The following is an 18875-nucleotide window of genomic DNA, read 5'->3' as shown; positions in this document are numbered from 1 at the left end:
ATCATTGGCTTCATATATTGGACTATATTTAAAGGATGATAAGACACAAGGTTTGAATTTGGACATGTTTTGAAAATTCCTGTATTAAAGTGGGCAAAAATATTTGCAGTGTTTGTGTTGGGCTTCCTAAATTAGGAAAGTACAGACTCTGGTTCTCATCAAGACTAAAAAAACTGACAAAAAGCGAGATTCAATTATTAGATTAAACAGGCAGACACGCACTATAAATTCTCTATTCCAACCAGTGTTTTTATTTTTAGTTGTTTTGATTCGAGATTACTTTGGGTGACTAAGCGCTCCACTGGACACTCCGAGCTCCATTCTCTGAGTCGGGGTCAACACCTCCGGGCCTCAGAGACATCCCTTGCGGGACCGCAACCCACTTCGTGGAGGGCGGGACCTCGCCGGCGGGAGCGCGCTCCCAAGGCGTCGGCGGCGGCGGGAGTCGGGGGGCGGAGGAAGGGAGCAAGGCGCCCTGGGAGCGCGCGAGGCCTCACGTGCGCGCTCCCGCCCGCCAGCCTGCGCACACCGGCGCCCACGCACCCGCCCGCACTCCTCCCGGGAAGTCTCGCGATGCCGTAGCCGGCTGCTCCCGCTGCGGGTGGCTCTGGCTGTTGCTGTGGTTGCCTGAGTTGCTGCTGCTGCGGCGGCGGCGGCGGCAGCGGCGGTGCTGGTGGAGGTGTCGGCCCTTGGGCGGATGTTGACATTGTGTTGTTGTTATTGCTGATGATAATGGCGGCGACGGCGACGGCCGGGACCCCATCTCCTCTGTAGCCGGAGCCGAGGCAGCCAAGATCGATCTCCGCGGCCTCTGAGCCCGCGGCAGCGACTCCCCTCAGCCTCCGCCTCCTCGCCAGCCCTTATCCCGGCCCCAGCCCCTGGAGTCAGGCCCCTTTGGGCAGGGGGCCTTGGAGGCTCAGGATGGCGGATTTCGACGAGATCTATGAGGAGGAGGAGGACGAAGAGCGGGCCCTGGAGGAGCAGCTGCTCAAGTACTCGCCGGACCCAGTGGTGGTCCGCGGCTCCGGTCACGTCACCGTGTAAGGCCCGGAGGAGGGGAGGGCGAGGACGGGAAGGTGCAGGGCTGGGGTGGGCCCCCCTTCCCTTCCCCCTCCCCCCGTACTCCTGGGGAGCCCTCTATCCCCGGTGTCCGTCTTGTGTCGAGGCCTTCGGGAAGAGTAGGCGACCAGGAAGTGAGAACTTGCTTTAATTTAATTTGTTTCGGTCTCTGAAGTGGGGACAGACACTGCCCTTCCTCCCCCCACCCCCCCAACCCCATTACCCCCTTTAGCGGGCCCTTTAGGCCTGGGCGACGTGACGGATCGCAGGAGGGAAGGTTTTTCTTTAGGGTCTGCCCTTTGGGCCACCCCTTCAGCTTCGGGGTGGAAGTACACATATTTATGAGGTGCCTCCCCCTTGTTTTCTTACCCAGTTACCCTGTGGTTCTCTCTCCTCGTCTGTGCCTTTGAGCCTATTGACATATGGCTCTGTGGCCAGATCTGGGCCATATGAGACCCCAGTGACATTTGGCATTGAGTGGTTCACTGTCGTGCCTGTGCCTTTCACACACACTCAGAGGTCTTCCCAGTTTCTTGCAGAGTCAATTTCTGCGGAAGTAATGGAGTTCCTGTAATTGTATATGATAAAAATGTATAGATGAACCTATATTTGAGATATGCAGAACGATACATGTTTACAACCAATTTTTAAAAAGAAATCTACGTGATGGACACACACTGCTCAGGTTACTGAGGGCTCTATGTAATCTAAGTCTCCTCTGGGCATGAACTCTGGGATGGTTTCTTCATTTGATAAGGGTTCCTGTAAATCTGATTTGCAACATTTAAAAGTCCGATATTCAGACAATAAGGAATGAGAGCTTTGTAAAGAGTCATGACTAATAAAGGAATGTGAAGACTTGAACCAAATAATGAGCTGTCCGGAAGCAGGAAGTTTTGTAATGTTTCTCTGAGAAGTCCAGAGTTTTGTACAACTTGAAGTATTTATATTCTTCATTTTAGATCTCCTGTTCAAATCTAAGTCAAACTTCCATGCTTGTCAGTTATCTCCACATTTCACCTTTTTAGTAAAATAAAAGGGCCAGCAAGTCTGAGACTGTCTGGAACAGTTTCCATTATACTTTTGGTGTAGGGTGAGTGGGATGTGCAGTGAATAACTTTTAGTGAAACGGTAAGACTTCTCCTTTGAGATTGTCAGCAAAATCCTTGCATTTCTCACTACGTGTTATGACCAGCCATATTGTTGTTTGGGTGTGCTTTTGTAATGCTTTGATTTCTTTAGCACCTGTTAGTTTATGTTCAGGTGACTTATAGGGTAAAAACACTGCATAATCACTTGTCACAGCGCCATGGGAAGACAGTGGGATTTATCACCACAATAGCAGTTACTTAGTGTTTTAACTGTCATCTCCAGCAGAATTAAGAGATATCATGGATATTAAATCTCTCTTTAACATATATCACAGAACTTTTTTAGTCTCATAGCCTGCCATGTAATATTTTAGTTTGACTCTTAGGACCTTTTTACCTTGTTTTAAACCTGAGGGGTATATGGATGCTTAAAGAACGGATTTTTCAATCTCTTTCATGCTGTCTCGCTGCCTTTCCTCCTATTTTCCTCTTGTCAAAGAAAAGCTGGCAAAGTTTTGTTATTTAAAAAGATGCTAGTATAGTTGTAATGTTTCTTCTGTTTAAGTAAAAGAAAAACTAAGCACTTTGTTCGGTAAATAGAATATAGAATAGATGAAGTGCTCAGAACCAAATAGGTGATTAGTAAATTTGATTGTAGTTGGGTACTTAGAGAGGTTAACAGGGTGGAGAAGAATTATTAGTGGTTTTCAGTCTTACTGCCCTTTAGAATTACCTGGAGAGATTAAAAAAACAAACAAAAGAACAAAAGATGGTGCCTTCTCCCCAGGCCAGGTCAGTTGAACACCAGGTATCTGAGTGAGGGCCCCAGGCAAGGATAGGTTTTTTTTTTTTTTTTTTTTTAAGCAAGTCCCACAGGTGACTCTAATGTGTAGCCAGGGATGAAAACCAGTATTCCAGAGTATGAGGAGGAATTATGTGCCATCAGTAAGCAGTATGCCTGTCTACATTGGGAGTTAATTCTGTGATCTCTCTCAGTCACTTTATCTCTCTTCCCCATTACCTTGGTTCTAGGCTCTGGGTTCAAATCTACCCTCTGCCACTTGGGTAGATTATTTATGCCTCTTCAGTTAAGACAGGGATCATTATAGTTCTTAACTTCTAAGATTATTAACGATTAAATTAGACAATATATGCCAAGAATTCATCACATTATGTGATACTGTGCTCAATAAATATTAACCTTCATTAATTACCCTCCACACTTACAGTGCTCCACTTTGAGAAACATAAGCATAAAGCACAGTACTAAGAAATCAGAACTGCCATTTTCAGACCTAACAGTGATTGACTTTAGTCCTGTTTTTCCATTTCTAAACAATTTATATATTTAAATTGCTATGTGAAGTACTTTGATGAAAATTAGTACAAATCTTTCTTTATTGAAAACCTAAACCTGTTCTGTGGTGACATAGATAAGTAGAGTAATAGTAATACGGAACTTTTTTTTACATGACTCTGTCATGCATAATTCACAGGCATGCTATGCCAATTGGTAGCCCAGTTAGTGCCTATAAAGGTTTTTGAAATTGGTGCTTATGGGTTACTTTAACTGTTGAGCATGTTCTGTTTTTCTTACCTCTAAATATAAATGGGAAGAACTAGTAAAACAGTTATGGTAAAACTGCCACTGCTCCCACCCCACCTGTTTAAAACTATGGAACTCTTTAGAGCAGTCTTCCCTTACTGGTTTGGAAATAAATGATACTGCAAACTGAATCAGCTGTAAACCAGATCAATCTGAAAAGATATAGATTCATCCACTTATGTTTTTCATAGATTTCACTTTTGAGTAGACCTTTATACTTTATAGTTGAATATTTTTGCTCTTTTTCCCCCTCCCTACTTCAATGTATTGTATTATAGTATTACTCTTATTTTAGAAATCACTGTATTCTCATATGACATGATTTGGTATGCCATTATAGTGATGTGAGAAAGTAAGTTACTTTCCATTTTCTACTACACAAGGTCAGTTTGGGGGCATTATCAAATTTTGGGGATATAAGGATATGAAATAATAATTTGTCTAAACAAAGTCTGCTTTAATGTGGTTTGTAATATAAATATATTCATTTTAGTTATTTATTTTTAAAGTAGGCTCACGCCAAGTGTGGAGCCCAATGTGGGGTGTGAATTTACGACCCTGAGATCAAGACCTGAGCTGAGATCTAGAGTTGGACACTTTAACCGACTGAGCTACCCAGGCGCCTTGCAGATATTTTTATATTGACTGCAAATCAGACTTATACTTTGTACTTCCATCATGATCAGTATTCTTTTTTGACATCCTTCTGGATGAGTTTAATAATTTTCTTCATTGTTAGATTTGCATGTAGCAGTATGGAACAATGTGGCAGTTCCAATAGGGAGATACACAGAAGCATGTTTTGAGGAAAAGTGGTACTTGAAGGAAGAGGGAAATAAGTTCTTTAATATTTATATATATGTAATTTAAAAGACTTGAGTTCACACTTCAATTAAGTTTGTGTGTGTGTGAGAGAGAGAGAGAGAGAGAGGTGGGGAAGGGAGAGAGTGTCTTCTCATTATGTATGTAATGAAGATGAGGGGAAAAGTGATTAACTTATTAGGTGGTGTAGGCCAGGTTGGTTAATATTTTAAAATTATGAAGTTTTTTACCTCTCAGTAAATTTTGCAACATAATAGTGATCATTGTGGAAGACTGATTTTTCACGATGATGATAGTGCTAAAGGATGTTAACCTAAAAATTAGAATTTAAATCTAGTTTTTAGGCCAGTATTCCCTAGCTGATCTATCGCTATAACTGACATTATTTACTTCTGTATCACTTCGTGCCCTCCTATATCACAATCACACTTGGGGCTTTCCTAGGGCATAATCTTTGACTTCTAACTTAAGCCCTGTCATAGAGCCAAGTTATTTTGCTAAGGTTTGTTTCTAATAATGTTATTCTCTTTTAATTTCACTAAATTATTGTATCTTCATGTACTCTCTTCTGAGGTATAATCTTCCTACCATCTCCACAAATAATTCCTCATCCTTCAGCACCAGTTTTTACCAATGGCTGTGGAACTCACTCTTTGCTTGTCTTCATCTCAGGTATGCTGTGGAAAATTGAAAGATTTAGAAATGTGGCTTAAAATGAAAAAACTTGGAAACTACTTTGGGGCACAATAAGATCTTTGCATAGGAGATATCACAAGAACACCTTGACCTTTCAAATGGTAGATTTAATAAAAAATAGTCTATCTTGAAATGTATCAGTATTTCAAGACTGCTATCAGATGCTGTACTTGGCAACAGGAGATCTGAACATGATTTGCCCAAGTAACAGAATCATTTTAATTAAACAGTTTTTTTTAACTTTACTGTTTTCACCTCCTTTCTCCCACCCAGCATGATATATAAGGCATATTCCATTTTTAAAGATTAAAGTTTTTGAGATTTTTGAAGACCTTATTTTGATGTTTCTCCATAAAGCTGTAAAATTCTTTGAGGGCAGGAATTATGTTTATTGGTCTTATTTCTCCACTATTTAATACAGTGTCTGGAATATTATAAGTCCTAAAATGTTCTCTAAATAAATGAGGTAATTGCATACATCTTTGGACCTTGTCATAGTTGCCAAAGGAGTAACTGTTTTCCTCCCTTCCTGAACCTCCTACTGAGGTAAACAATATTTTACAATAGAACTCTTATAAAATCATATTCAGAAGATAAACGGCTTCTCTTTTTTTAAACAAAATTTGATAATTATGGGGAAATTATAAAATTAAGACATTTTTCCCCCCAGAGATTTTTCTTATTCCTTATCATTTGAAAGGAAATTAGTTTGATTTAGAATATAGCATTGAACATATCTTTTGAGAATACAAAGGAAAAAAAATGCTAAATAATTGGACCAACTACTAAAACTTCTCAGTGGGTAAACTTTCTTGAAGAAATGAGGAATGTGGTTGTAAACTGAAGTTTCCAAAATTTTACTGTATTTGAGTTTGAAATTTACATGGTGTTTCAGTCCAAACAGTTCAGTGTTGGATTTCTGCCTATTAACAGATGTAAAATTGACTAGTGCTTAAAATTTTATGTGACTAGCTAAGTGGAATACAGGGACTAAATGGTGAAAAATAAGTTATATGAAATTATTTATGATGGTAATTACTCAAATACTATTATTCTAAATAACATTACTCTGAATAATAATATTTCTTTAAAGAATAGCATTTTTACTTTGAGAGCTGCTCTTGAACTCAAACTTGAGTTTATATTCCTAATAGGTTAAAGGCTCAGGATATTGGACCAACTGTACTCAGAAGGGGATCTTTTATGTCTCTCTAGTATCTGTGTCTGGTTTTGCTTTCTAATCTATAAAGCTACTTAAGATTTTATTCTCAATAAAATTAGACTTTAAGTATAACATGTAGCAACAGATACTTTTTAGTGTCCTTTGTTATCTTCTGTGTAAGATTTTTTGTGACTTTTCATAATTTGTTTCAGAATCCATTTATAAAATCAGATCTTAAACCAGACTTTCAGTGTTCAGGTAGTCTAGCTTAATCCCAATGCAAGATTTCTTAAATTTGCCTGATTATCAGAATCACTAAGAGCATTTTAAAAGATACACATTTTAGGTTCTTATCTCTGACATCCCCGGTCAGAATCTTTAAGAAGAGTTTAGGAATTGTTATTTTTAATAAGAGCTTAGGCGATTCTCATATCATATCAGACACATTTAGAAGCAATTGATGGTATGTGGAAAGAGTATGGTCTTTGCTGTTAAGCAGATTAGTTTTAATTCTCAGATATTTCCTAACTGTAACCTAACTGTAACCATTAACCTTTCTGAGCTTTAGTTTTCTCATCTGCAAAAGGGATAATGTCTACCTCAGGGATTAGATGTGGGAGTCAAAAATAATTTAATGTCATGGACCCACAGTAGACATTAAGCAAATTATTACTTATTACATATTTTGGTGTTTATCCCTTCATGCACATTTTTTGGCTAATCTTTACCATTTTCTTGGAAATCCATCTAAAAGTTAACGTTTGCTTTCCTGCTTTTAAACAAGACCCTGAGCATAAATCAGAATTATTCGATTGAGTTGAAACATTTAATCAAAAGCAGATATTATCAGGTTGGTACCCAGTGATATTCTTAGGGGTCATTGAGGTATTTTGGGGTTTGAAGATCTCTAATTGGCGCTTCCTTTTAAATTCACATGTGTGGGCTTTTCCTTTCTGTTTTACTTCTGTCTATCTAATGGATGAACTGTAGGTTGGGAATGAGATAAGCAACATTATCAGAACTACGAATAAAGAGAAGTTTGTTCTGAGTACTGGATTTAGATGCTTGAATTTTAATACTTGGGTTTTAAGATACTTGTTTCCTCAGAGAATTTTTTTGCTTAAATCCTTCCTTATCAGCTGTCTTAATTGAGGTTTCCTGGTAAGTAATATAACAAGCGTTTATTAAATTTTATGGTAGGTATTATTTGAGACACTAGGTACATCGTTATGAATAAAACAAACCTAGTTACCCTGTCCTCACAGAGCTTATAGTTAAGAGACAGATTATGTCTGAGCAAATTGCTTTGAGGGAGCCCAGTAGAGTGCTGTGACTGAAAATAATGTGATTAGGGAGAAGCCCTCTGAGGGGTAACATTTAGGAATGATGAAAGGGTTCTGTGAAGAAGAGCATCCCAGGTGTGGAGAACAGGAAAATTAAGTCTGGCTGGCCTGAGGAACTGAAAGGCTACTTGTATGCTGTGGCCAGAATATAGTGAGTAAAGGGGATGGAGCCTTGACATGAGGATGGTGAGCTCAGTGGGGGCAGGAAAGGATTGTAGAGGGATTAGAGTAAAACTGGGGAGAATAGTTACGAGGCTATTGAATGGTCTAGATGAGACAAGATCCTGATGATGGTCTCTAGATAAAAGATATGTTTTGAGTTCTGTCTCTAAGTCATCAAATTTCACATGAGGTCTGGAAAGCCAGCGGTGGCTGCATGTGCCATCTCTTTCCCCATTTCCATCTCATTCTCATTCCCATCTCATGTTTTGTTTTGTGTTTTTTGTTTTGGCTTTGTAAGGAGTCAGGTCAGAGAACTGTGGCTGCCCTTACTGTTGACTGGAGACTGTCTCGATGATATACCTGCATTTCCTGTTCTGCTACCACAGGGCAGTTAGCACGCAAGGGAACAGCGTGTGCCGGAAGGAGAAAGGGGCTTTCCCACAAGATCAGAGATTTTTGAAGTGAGGAACTTTGTAAAGTCTTACCCTTTAGATACAAGATGTGTGGTGTTTGACAATGATCTGTTTATTAGATTTGAGGAAAGGACTGTGCTTTTTAAGTCTTTACACTTAAAACTAAATTGAATACACAAGGGCTGAAATTTTCTCGCCAAGACCTGGACAAATGATTTTCTCCTTAAGCTCTTCTCCATTCTGCCATCTATGTAGGATCTTACCATCTAAATAGACCTAAACTTATTTAGGTTAGAGTTGGTTGGACTTTGGGATAACCTACCTTTTGTTTGTTTTGTTTGTTTTTTGGGTTTTTTTTTTTATTGTGTGTGTGTGTATGCTTCCTGCAAGAGCTCCTTTTTTAATTATCTTTGATCTTGTGTTGTAGTTATAGTGGAGTCCTTGGTTAAACCGTCTAGTAAAGGAATTCCTGTGTACCCAGCCGCCTTTTTCTACTCTTTCTAAACTATTGTAAATGTCACTTGAAACTGATATTTTTGGTAGTTTATATTATAATCCAGTTCAACCATGTATTGTTTCTTAAATGAACATAATTTATCATTATTGTACTGCTCATAAGATTTATGTAAGTGTGAAGAATATTCTAACGTATGTATAAATTAGATAGTTGAGTTAGATTAGTTGAATTCGTGTATCATCAGAGGTTACTACCCATGAAGTTTAATCAGTATAGATTTACATAACTTCCATTGTTTAACAACATACATAATCATCTGTAAATACTTGAAGATGTAATCTTAATAATTGAGTAAAATTCTAATGCTAGAATATTATAGAATTATATAGTGATGAGGTTTATGATAGAGTGAATTAATAAATGATTTAAATAATTAAATCTTTGATTTTACTAGTTTATTAATAAGATTATATTTTCACAGAGCTGGATGAACCCATATATTCAGAATTTGGTCACACAGTTAAAATTTTTAGACGTGTTCTGAGATTCATATATATGTCTCAACTCCAGGGGTTCTGTATCTTCTGGGTAAACACAGTACACTTTCAGTTCTAGCCCTTCTTCCTTGAGCCACATCGATATTCAGATGTATATTGAGGCAGCCAGATGAATTTAAAGCGTGGCTTTTATGAATTAATATCTGTTAATTTCTTCTATAGTTGACTTCATCCCCCCAAATAGTGAAAAAGCTGATTCCGTTGAGCTCAGAGTTCAATATTAGGCTATCTTCACTTGTCATCTGCAGAGCTGATGTTTTCAGTTTGAATCTGAAATATCTAGTTCATGTTTATAGGTCTTGTCACATCTATAGGAAGATAAAATCCTATGAGTCTAGATTTGTACAGGTTGAGTGTCTCAGGATCCAAAATATCCAAAACTGATTTCATAATCTTTTCCCCAAATCAGTTTCAACTGTAGCCTTTTTATTCTCAGTTGATAGCTGATCTGGCATCCTATTTGCTTAGACTAAAAACATCTTTGACACATCCTTAAGGTCTCTCTTTCTCTTTCACTGCATCCAGGGTGTCAAGAAATGATCCACTGGGGACACCTGGGTGGCTCAGTTGGTCAAGCATCTGCCTTCGGCTCAGGTCATGATCTCAGGGCCCTGGGATCAAGTCCCGTGTCAGGCTCCTTGCTCAACAGGAAGCCTCTTTCTCCCTCTGCCTGCCACTCCCCTTGCTTGTGTACTCTCTCTCTCTGACAAATAAATAAATAAAATCTTAAAAAAAAAAAAAAATCATCCATTGGCTCTGCTTTAAAATGTATCCAAGATTTGGCCACTTTTTATCATCTCCATTACTGATGTGAGTTGTCATCATCTCTCTTCTGCTGTACACTTAATTTTCCTTTTCCCTCCTTCCTTTGCCTCTCAACCTTTACAGTCTTCTTAGTACATCTCCCATAGTGATCCTTTTAAAACATAAATCGGATCCTGTCTCTTTTTTGTATCAAGCCTCCCCAAAGCTGCCCATTCTCAGAGTTCAGGTCCCTTTTAGTGGCCTACATGACCTTATGTGATCTGACCCATTGTTACTTTTCCGACTTCTTTTCTACTATTCTTTCTTTTTTTTTCTTAAACGATTTTATTTATTTTAGAGAGAGAGTGTGTGAGAGAGAGAGAGAGAGAGAGAGCAGGGGAGGGGAGGGGCAGAAGGAGATTGAGAGAGAGAAATTCAAACAGACTGCACACTGAGTGGGGAGCCTGAGGTGGGGCTGGATCCCAGGACCCCCTGAGATCATGACCTGAGTGGAAATCAAGTCAGATGCTCAACTGACTGAGCCACCCAGGCTCCCCTCTACTATTCTTTGATTTGTTTACCCGACTGTAGTCACACTACTCTCCTTTCTATTCTCCAGCCACGCTCCTGGCTTAGGACTTTCGCACTGGCCGGTTCCACTTTCCGGTGTATTCCCTCCAGAGATCCAAATGGCCAGTTCATTCACCTTCAGATCTTTCACACTTATTTTCTTTTTTCTTCTCACAGTTGTCTTCTTAATGACCCCCCATTGAAAATTAAAACTCATTCATTTCCCCCTTACTCTAAATCTTTTTTATAATTGCTTTCTCAGTCAGAAAGTTGAGATGAGGCATACTTGAAAAAGAGTACAAACTTTTGACAACCTTCTCTTGAAAGGAGAAAAAAGAAGACTTTTTGACAAGAATAAAGTTTTAAACTTTCTTCCTATTTTACAGCAGCTGTCCCACCTGTAAATAGTGTATTCAGAAAGCCTTGCTAATTTTTTTTTTAAATTTAAATTTAAAAACTTTGGTACACCATTTGACCTTTGGGCTATATATGACCCTGAGAGGCAGTTTGTCTTACCTGAGGCAAATAAAGTCAGAAGGGAGATTTGTTTTCCTAAGACAACATACCTAGTTGCTTTCTGAACCAGGATTAGAACTTGGGCCTGTGTCTCTCCATTGTATTGTTCTTCCATCTTTACCACAATAACTTCTTTGTGCTTTTCAGCCTTTGTCTTACTTGCCTGGATTTCTGGCCTGATGCTTGCCCATATTAGCTTGTGGAGTTTGTAACTCTTTAGTTGTGCCTGGCTTTCCTAAACGTATCACTTCCCTGGGTACCCTATTTCCTTTATACTGTCCCCTGACCTTGAAGAGGTTGGCAAAAAGTTGGAAAATCTTTCACAGTTAACATTACTGATTTGATCATTGGCTATTCTATTTGGTAAGCTGTTTGAAAGGGATATTTGTGAAGTCATTGATATTTGGGCGTTCTCTAATTTATCAAGTTATCCATAGTGGCTATTAAATGATATTGCCCACTTTACTAGAAGAATGATAACCATAATAAAAACACACCAGACATTTATGTTGTTTTATAATAATAAAAGCAGTTACAACATACAGCGTTTATGCCATCCACTGTTGGTGCTTTATTATATTATTTAATGAGTTAGGCAGTATTATTCTCCCCAGTGTATGAATAAGGAAACTGAGGCTCGAAAAGGTAACTTAGCTTGCTCAAAGTGACACATCTAGTAAATGGCAGTGTCAAGATTTCATTCCAGGCAGTCTGGCTGGCTCCAGAGTCTTGTTTGCTTAATTGCTTCTTTTATTTTATTGAACCAAATCGACAAACTTATGCATTCGTTATATTATTCAACAACACAAACATTTATAAATCCTATATATTTTGGGATTTTAGGTACAAATGTGAAAAGCTGAACAACGTTTTATTTTTCTGGATCCATATGAGAATGTTAACATTTATTTTGTACTAGTTTTAATTTTATAATTTGTTTGATGGAAAAAGAACTTTTTCCCCCTCCAATTCTTATATATTTTCTCAATCTAGAAGTTTCTAGTTCAAGGAAATAAACATTTTCTTATGCTTACAGAGAGAGTTACTATAGAGGCATTGTCCTCTAGTAGAAATTGCCCCAGGCTTGGGTTCAGGAAAGTAAGGCTCTGGACTAGAGCCTATATATTATTACTTCTCTTAATTTTTTTCATCTTAAAATGAAATGTTTGGACTAAATGATAACTTTTTTTCCAGCTCTCAGATTCTGAGATTCTACTGTTGTGAATTAGAAATTATTTTTTTCTCTTTAATTTCTAAATTCTTTACAATATACTTATTATGTATTTAAACTTACTTTAAAAATCCTAAAGAATATACTCTACAATATATTTTAAAAGTAGAATTATTTTGAAATCTAGGCATGTCAATTGCACATGTATTTCCTTAGTCTCATTTAAAAACAAAACCCCTTTGGGGCGCCTGGCTGGCTCCGTCAGTGGAGCATGTGACTCAGTCTTGGGGTTGTGAGTTCAAGCCCCATGTTGGGTGTAGAGATGACTAAAAAATAAAATCTTTAAAAACAAAACAGAGCCTCTTTAATCATCTATTTTTTTCTTTAGGTTTAATCCTCTTCCCTTTTTTTTTTTTTTGAAGATTTTATTTATTTATTTGTCAGAGAGAGAGAGAGAGCACAAGCAGGGGGAGCGTCAGGCAGAGGGAGAAGCAGGCTTCCCGCCAAGCAAGGACCCCAATGGGGGGACTCAATCCCAGGACCCTGAGATCATGACCTGAGCCAAAGGCAGATGGTTAACCGACTCGGCCCCCCAGGCATCCCTCCTTTTTCTTTTTTTAAAAAAAATCCTTTTTCGGGGCGCCTGGGTGGCTCAGTCGGTTAAGCATCTGCCTTCAGCTCAGGTAATGATCCTGGAGTCCCAGGATCCAGCCCTGCTCCGGCTCCCTGCTCAGCAGAGAGTCTGCTTCTCCCTCCCTCCCTCTGCCCCTCACCCCACTCTAGTCTGCTTCTCTCTCTACTCCTTACCCCGCTTGTGCTCTCTCTCAAATAAATAAGTAAAATCTTTTAAAAAAATCCTTTTTCTAATTATAATGAAAAACAAAGATTATTTAAAAACTGGGAAATAGTATGTCTCAGTGAAGCAGAAAATAAACTGTCTATGATCACCAAGAGACTAAAGTCATTTAATATTTTGGTGTATTTGTTTCTCATCCTTATTAAATTTTTCTTTCTAGGAATTTTTTTTAAAGATTTATTTATTTATTTTAGAGAGCAAGCGAGAGTGAGCGGGGGTGGGAGGGTGGGGGGAGGAGCAGAGGGAGAGGGATAAGCAGACTCTTTGGTGAGCACAGGGCTCAATCCCACAACCCCGAGATCACCACCTGAGCTGAAATCAAGAGTTGGACACTTAACTGACTGAGCCACCCAGGAGCCCCCGTTTAGTTTAAAATAGCAATATATGTTACAGGGACTTTAGAAAACATGGAAATATAGAAAATGAAATACTACCCATAAGCTTATTGCCTGTGATTAACCACGATTAATATTTTGGTGGATTAACTTTTTAAATTTTTCTCTACATATATATAAATATTCTTATTAAAAAATCGAGACCATACTTATTTTGTATTCTGTATTTTTCATTTAATATATTGGGAACATATGCCAGTATCATTATGAGTTCTTAAAGTATGAAATATAAGGCTCTATTAGATGGCAAAGAACAGAACCACTCAGGGGACCTTACGCAGTGGAAGTTTATTATAAGAATGCATGGACACTAAGGAAGACAGGAAGCTTTGCCATTGTACAACCAGGCTTCAAGGAGCCTAGGATGATACTGTTTTTGGATATAGTGCAGTCTGGTTATGAAGTTATTCTGTTATTTTTCTCAGCTGCTTGTGTCCTTTGCTCCCCGATCTAGTGGTCTGTCACGGTGACTTACCTACTTCCAGTTCCAGCTTTTTCTGTTGCAATGTGAACTGGCTGCCTGCTTTTCCCCTCTGTCTCATAGTGTCTGCTTACTATTGGTTTCAGCTTATTCTTTACTTCTACTTATTCATGGCTTTACTGTATCTCGGCTTTAGCTTAAGTTTTGTGTTATCAACTATTGTCTCCTATTTAGATACCTCAAGAAAGAGGATCAGATTGAGTTAGTTAATGTTGTAAGTTGGGTGGGGTTGTTGGGCCTTGCCATCCCATATGCTGCTAGCCAGCCCAGGGATTAGCTATTCTTAGATAAGAAGCCCATTTGTGGTCTAACTCACCAGAGTATAGGGGAGCTCCTAGTCAGGCACTCAGTAACAGGCTACTCTCCAATATACTTGGTTTTGAGTTGTACAGTGTCTTTTCAAATTGATGTATTATAATTAATATAATTGTAGGACATTTCTGTAACTGAGAAGAAAAATAAACACAAAGCAAAACAAGTTGAAGGAAATTCTTGCAGTTCTGTATTTAAAAGGTAAAATTCATCATGAGAGCAAAACATAATTCCACTCAAAATAACAATGCATTAGTGAATTATAAAAGGCATTAATAGGAGGAGATACATGGCACGTGGAAGAATTAAAAATGAAGTAAAAAGGACTGGCAATTGTATGGGCTTGAATTGTAGAAAAGGTTGAAATACATTAGAAAAACTATTGATTAGTGAAACCAAACTCCCTGTTTATTTATGATAAATTACCTAATTAATAACAAATAATAGATTCATATAGAGAGGATTATGATGATGGTATTGTGTATTATAAAATGCTTTTAAAATATTTATTTAGCAACTACTGTACATCTGAAAATTAGATCTTAAGAAATAGCAAATAAAATGTGTTAATACTCCCTTACCAAAATAACACTGTAGAAGACTTGATTATTCATTAACATATCTGTGCCAACTGTAACTGTTTTCTTCTGTGGCAGTATTGTAGCCAATGAGGTTTATCTGAGGCGCGATTATTGCTAGTTGATCCATTTCTAGAAGTAGAATTGACCCAGTAGTACCTGGGTCAAAAGGTATGAATATTTTTTTGACTCTTATATATTATCAAATTGTACTTTGAAAGTTTCTGTTAATTTGTAAGTTCTTTTTCTTTACAGTTGAGATCACAGTGTATGTGCAGTTTTTTCTTTTTTACTTAATAGTATAACATGTATTTCCTGTGTTATTGGTTTGCAAACTTCATTTTTTTAAAGATTTATTTATTTATTTATTTGAGAGAGAGATTATTTTCTTGGCTAGATTCCTGACAGAAAAATTACTATAACAAAGGTCTAAATATTTGTAAGCCAAATTGATTTCTGGAATGGTTGTAATAATTAAAAGTTCCACTGACAGTGCGTGATATTTTCCATTGTAAGACCTCTTGCCAAATTTTTTTTTTTTTAAGATTTTATTTATTTATTTGACAGAAAGAGACACAGCGAGAGAGGGAACACAAGCGGGGGAGTGGGAGAGGGAGAAACAGGGTTCCCGCAGAGCAGGGAGCCCGATGTGGGGCTCGATCCCAGGACCCTGGGATCATGACCTGAGCCGAAGGCAGATGCTTAACAACTGAGCCACCCAGGCGCCCCTCTTGCCAAATATTTTTTAGTTTTATTTATAGATTAATCTTTGTAGATAACTGAATTAAGATTCCACCCACCTTGAATCATATCTTTTGAAATTATTAAGTGCTACTTGCAGCTTTTTGGATTAATACAATGTTAGATTATTAGGTCTGAAGGGAGTTCAGCTTCCTACCCTTTGCTCTTCTTTCAGGCATATCAAATTGTCATTTTATACGATAAAATTTGGCTTTTTTGGTCCTGTCCAGGGCTAATTGTACTTTGATTTAGAATAAAGGAAGTTATTTTTTGCCATATTTAAAAACTTTAAACTTGTAGAGCATAATAGAAAAAACTAAGTAATTTATAATGTCAAATTAAGGTGAAACATGTATCTCATTTTCATTGCTAACAGACCCCACTTCCTGCCAAACTTAAAAAACAAACCAAAACAAAACACTCCCCAAAACTGGAACTAAGGTAGTATCAAAACTAAGTAACCTATGTCACATCAAAACATTTAAGATGATATTTTGCAGTTACATTAACAAATATGAAGTGTGCCTTTTCTTATACATTTAATAAAATAAGATGATCTTAAAACTTCATCTGTATTTCTTTGGTTGGCCTAGAATTAAACAAACAAAAGCTCTCTCAATAAAATAAATCTTTTAAAAAAATGAAGTTTGCAAACTAATAACATAGGAGATACATATACTATACAAAAAGTCTGGCAGAAATCAAAGACATTGCACAGGAGTTATTTGCTGTATCCTGTGCCAAATAAAACATTCCCCACTCTAATACTCAAGCTCTTTGCTGGGAGAAAGCCTGCTCTAAGAAGGACGACTTGCTGAAAAGAGTTGTTTTCAACTACTCTGTTGAGTGGTCTCATCAGTAAAGAAATGTAGATTAAAGTCTGGATTGTAGTAGTTTGAATAATGAATGAAAGGTGAGATAAAGATAGTTAATGTGAGGACTCTTTCAGGATACTGGATGAAAAAGGAAAAGAGGTGGATGGGATGGCTGTCATACATTAAGGGAGAAGAAAATAGAGGTTCAGATTCTCAGACTGGGTAGACTTATGCAAGTTTGTACGCTATGTGTAAGGAGCCCAAAGAGAGGGAGCAATACAGTGGATTGCAGAGGAGACTGGAGGAGATACAACCAGGAGCAAATGGTTAGCTTTTGGGAAGCTTGCCTCCATTGAGAAAGATGGTAAATACACTGAAGACATAGGTAAATCTAATTGGGATGAAGACAAGGTCTAAACTGTCCTTAGAGAGTAGGAAGGTGTAGAGAAAAGAGTTAACATAGCAGGCTCCAGGCTGCTGCCCTTAGAAATACTTGTTTGCAGTGTTGGCTCTTGGCTGGTGTCTGGGCACTTAGACTTTAGGAGGGTCCCCAGTATTCCCAAAATTGATAGGAAGGGTTCATTGAGCCTAAACTGTTTTGAACAAACAATGTGGTTTATATCAAACACCTGCTTTCCTTCTGGGAATCTGGAATTTTGGTATACTAAGTAGAGGGTGCATGTTTACCAGTTCCTGATAAAAGCCTTGGGCACTGAGTGTCTAATGAGCATTCCTGGTAGACAGTATTGTATACATGTTGTCAAAACTAGTTGCTGCAGGCATTAAGCACATCCTTGTGTCTTCACTGAGAAGAAACTCTTAAAAGTTTGCTCTTGGTTTCCTCTGGAATTTTCCCTATGTGCCTTTTCCTTTTGCTGATTTTGCTTTGTGTCCTTTTGCTGTGGGTACAACTATATACTGAGTCAGGTGAGTCCTCCTAGTGAATCATCAAACCTGAGGGTAGTTTTGTGGACCTCTAGCACAGAGGGAGTGACCTGGAAGGCTGAAAATGATGGTTGAGTTTTGGAACAGTGTGATAGAAACAGAAAGCATGGGCATCAGAGGAAGAGAGAACAATGGTGTGAAAATTTGCAGTGAAGAGTTAGTGGAGTGTAGACATATTTTCTGTTTTGGAAATTGATTATTCAGCAAGTATTTATTGAGTATTTATTTATCAGGCATTGGGCCAGACGTTTGGGGTATAAAGATAATTAAGATACCATACCTTCCCATAAACAACTCATTATTTATCAGAGTAGGGAGTTAGGCTTGTAAACATATTATAATAAGTGTGATAAGGACTGCACAAGAGAGAATGTAGTCAGGTATTACGCGAACATGGAAGATGGAGTCTGGAAAGTGGACTTCAGGGAATGAGCTATAATTGAGAATTTCTAGGAAAGAGTGTCATTCTAAGAATTTTGGTTACTCTGAAGAAGAAAAAAAAAGTTTTTTTTAAAGGGAAAATATAAGGAGGTATCCAGGTAGTAGATCAACAGATTAGGGGTACCAAAGTTAAATATTAAAAGGAATTTGGAAGGGAAGTGATCTATTGGGAAATGGAGATTCTTTTTTTTTTTTTTAAGATTTTATTTATTTGAGAGAGCATGAGTGGGGAGGGGCAGAAGGGAGGGAAAAAGAATCAAATAGACTCCACACTAAGTGTGGAGCCTGACGCGTGGCGGATCCTAGGAACCTGAGATCATGACCTGAGCGGAAATCAAGAGTTGGACGCTTAACTGGCTTGAGCCACCCAGGCACCCCGGGAAAGGGAGATTCTGAATTAGATAAAGATGAGAGTGCAGGGTAACAGATTGGAGTGGCTTACACTTTGAGTTATAGCTATAGAATTATAGGAATGAGGTGACAGTGAAATGGAAGAAGGTGGGAGAGGTGTAAAAGAAGCCTGTTTGAAGATTCCATTTAGATTTAGGTGTAAATTTGCTGTTTCTCTACAAAGCTTTACTAGGTATATTACATGAACTTTGAAAACTACCTCAAATTACATAAAAGCAAAATTGGCCTTGTACATGCTTTCTTTTTAAATTTTTAAAAAAGCGATACAAGTCTTCTATTGTAGGATCTTGTTATCATGAAGTATTACGTAGAAGATGTTCAGTGGTTGTGATTTGAATGAATTCTCTTTTCTTCAAGTACTGGTAGACTTGAAAACTTGTAATAGGTAAGAGTAAAATAGGGTAAGTTTAATGTATTTTGTCATATTTGTCATTCTTGGAAAAAAGTTTCAATCTTTTATCATTTCTGAAGCCATGAGTGTTTTAACCATAATTGAGGAAAGGGTTTATTAGGTAATAGGCATAGATGTAG

At 37.9% G+C, this 18875-nt stretch overlaps 1 protein-coding gene and 1 non-coding gene across 3 annotated transcripts in view; both read left to right on the top strand.

Annotated features, from left to right (window-relative positions):
* The first annotated feature begins 528 nt into the window (after positions 1–528).
* Positions 529–18875, top strand: part of CHIC2 (cysteine rich hydrophobic domain 2) — a 74192-nt gene continuing 55845 nt past the window's right edge. Inside the window, exons 1-2 of one of the 2 annotated variants that reach the window (XM_032400380.1) lie at positions 529–1040; positions 5197–5250. In XM_032400380.1, coding sequence (XP_032256271.1) covers positions 922–1040; positions 5197–5250 — 173 coding nt within the window. In that variant the 5' untranslated portion in view covers positions 529–921. The remainder of the gene's footprint in view (positions 1041–5196; positions 5251–18875) is intronic. The other variant, XM_032400381.1, reaches the window with a different exon arrangement.
* Positions 15052–15194, top strand: LOC116630390. The gene has a single exon (XR_004298967.1). It is a non-coding gene; the product is annotated as a U4 spliceosomal RNA (small nuclear RNA).

Source organism: Phoca vitulina, unplaced genomic scaffold (assembly GCF_004348235.1).
Source record: "Phoca vitulina isolate PV1807 unplaced genomic scaffold, GSC_HSeal_1.0 scaffold3, whole genome shotgun sequence".
NCBI lineage: Eukaryota > Metazoa > Chordata > Mammalia > Carnivora > Phocidae > Phoca > Phoca vitulina.
The sequence above is the reverse complement of the archived record's forward strand: the minus strand, read 5'-3'. Positions and strand labels throughout refer to the sequence as shown.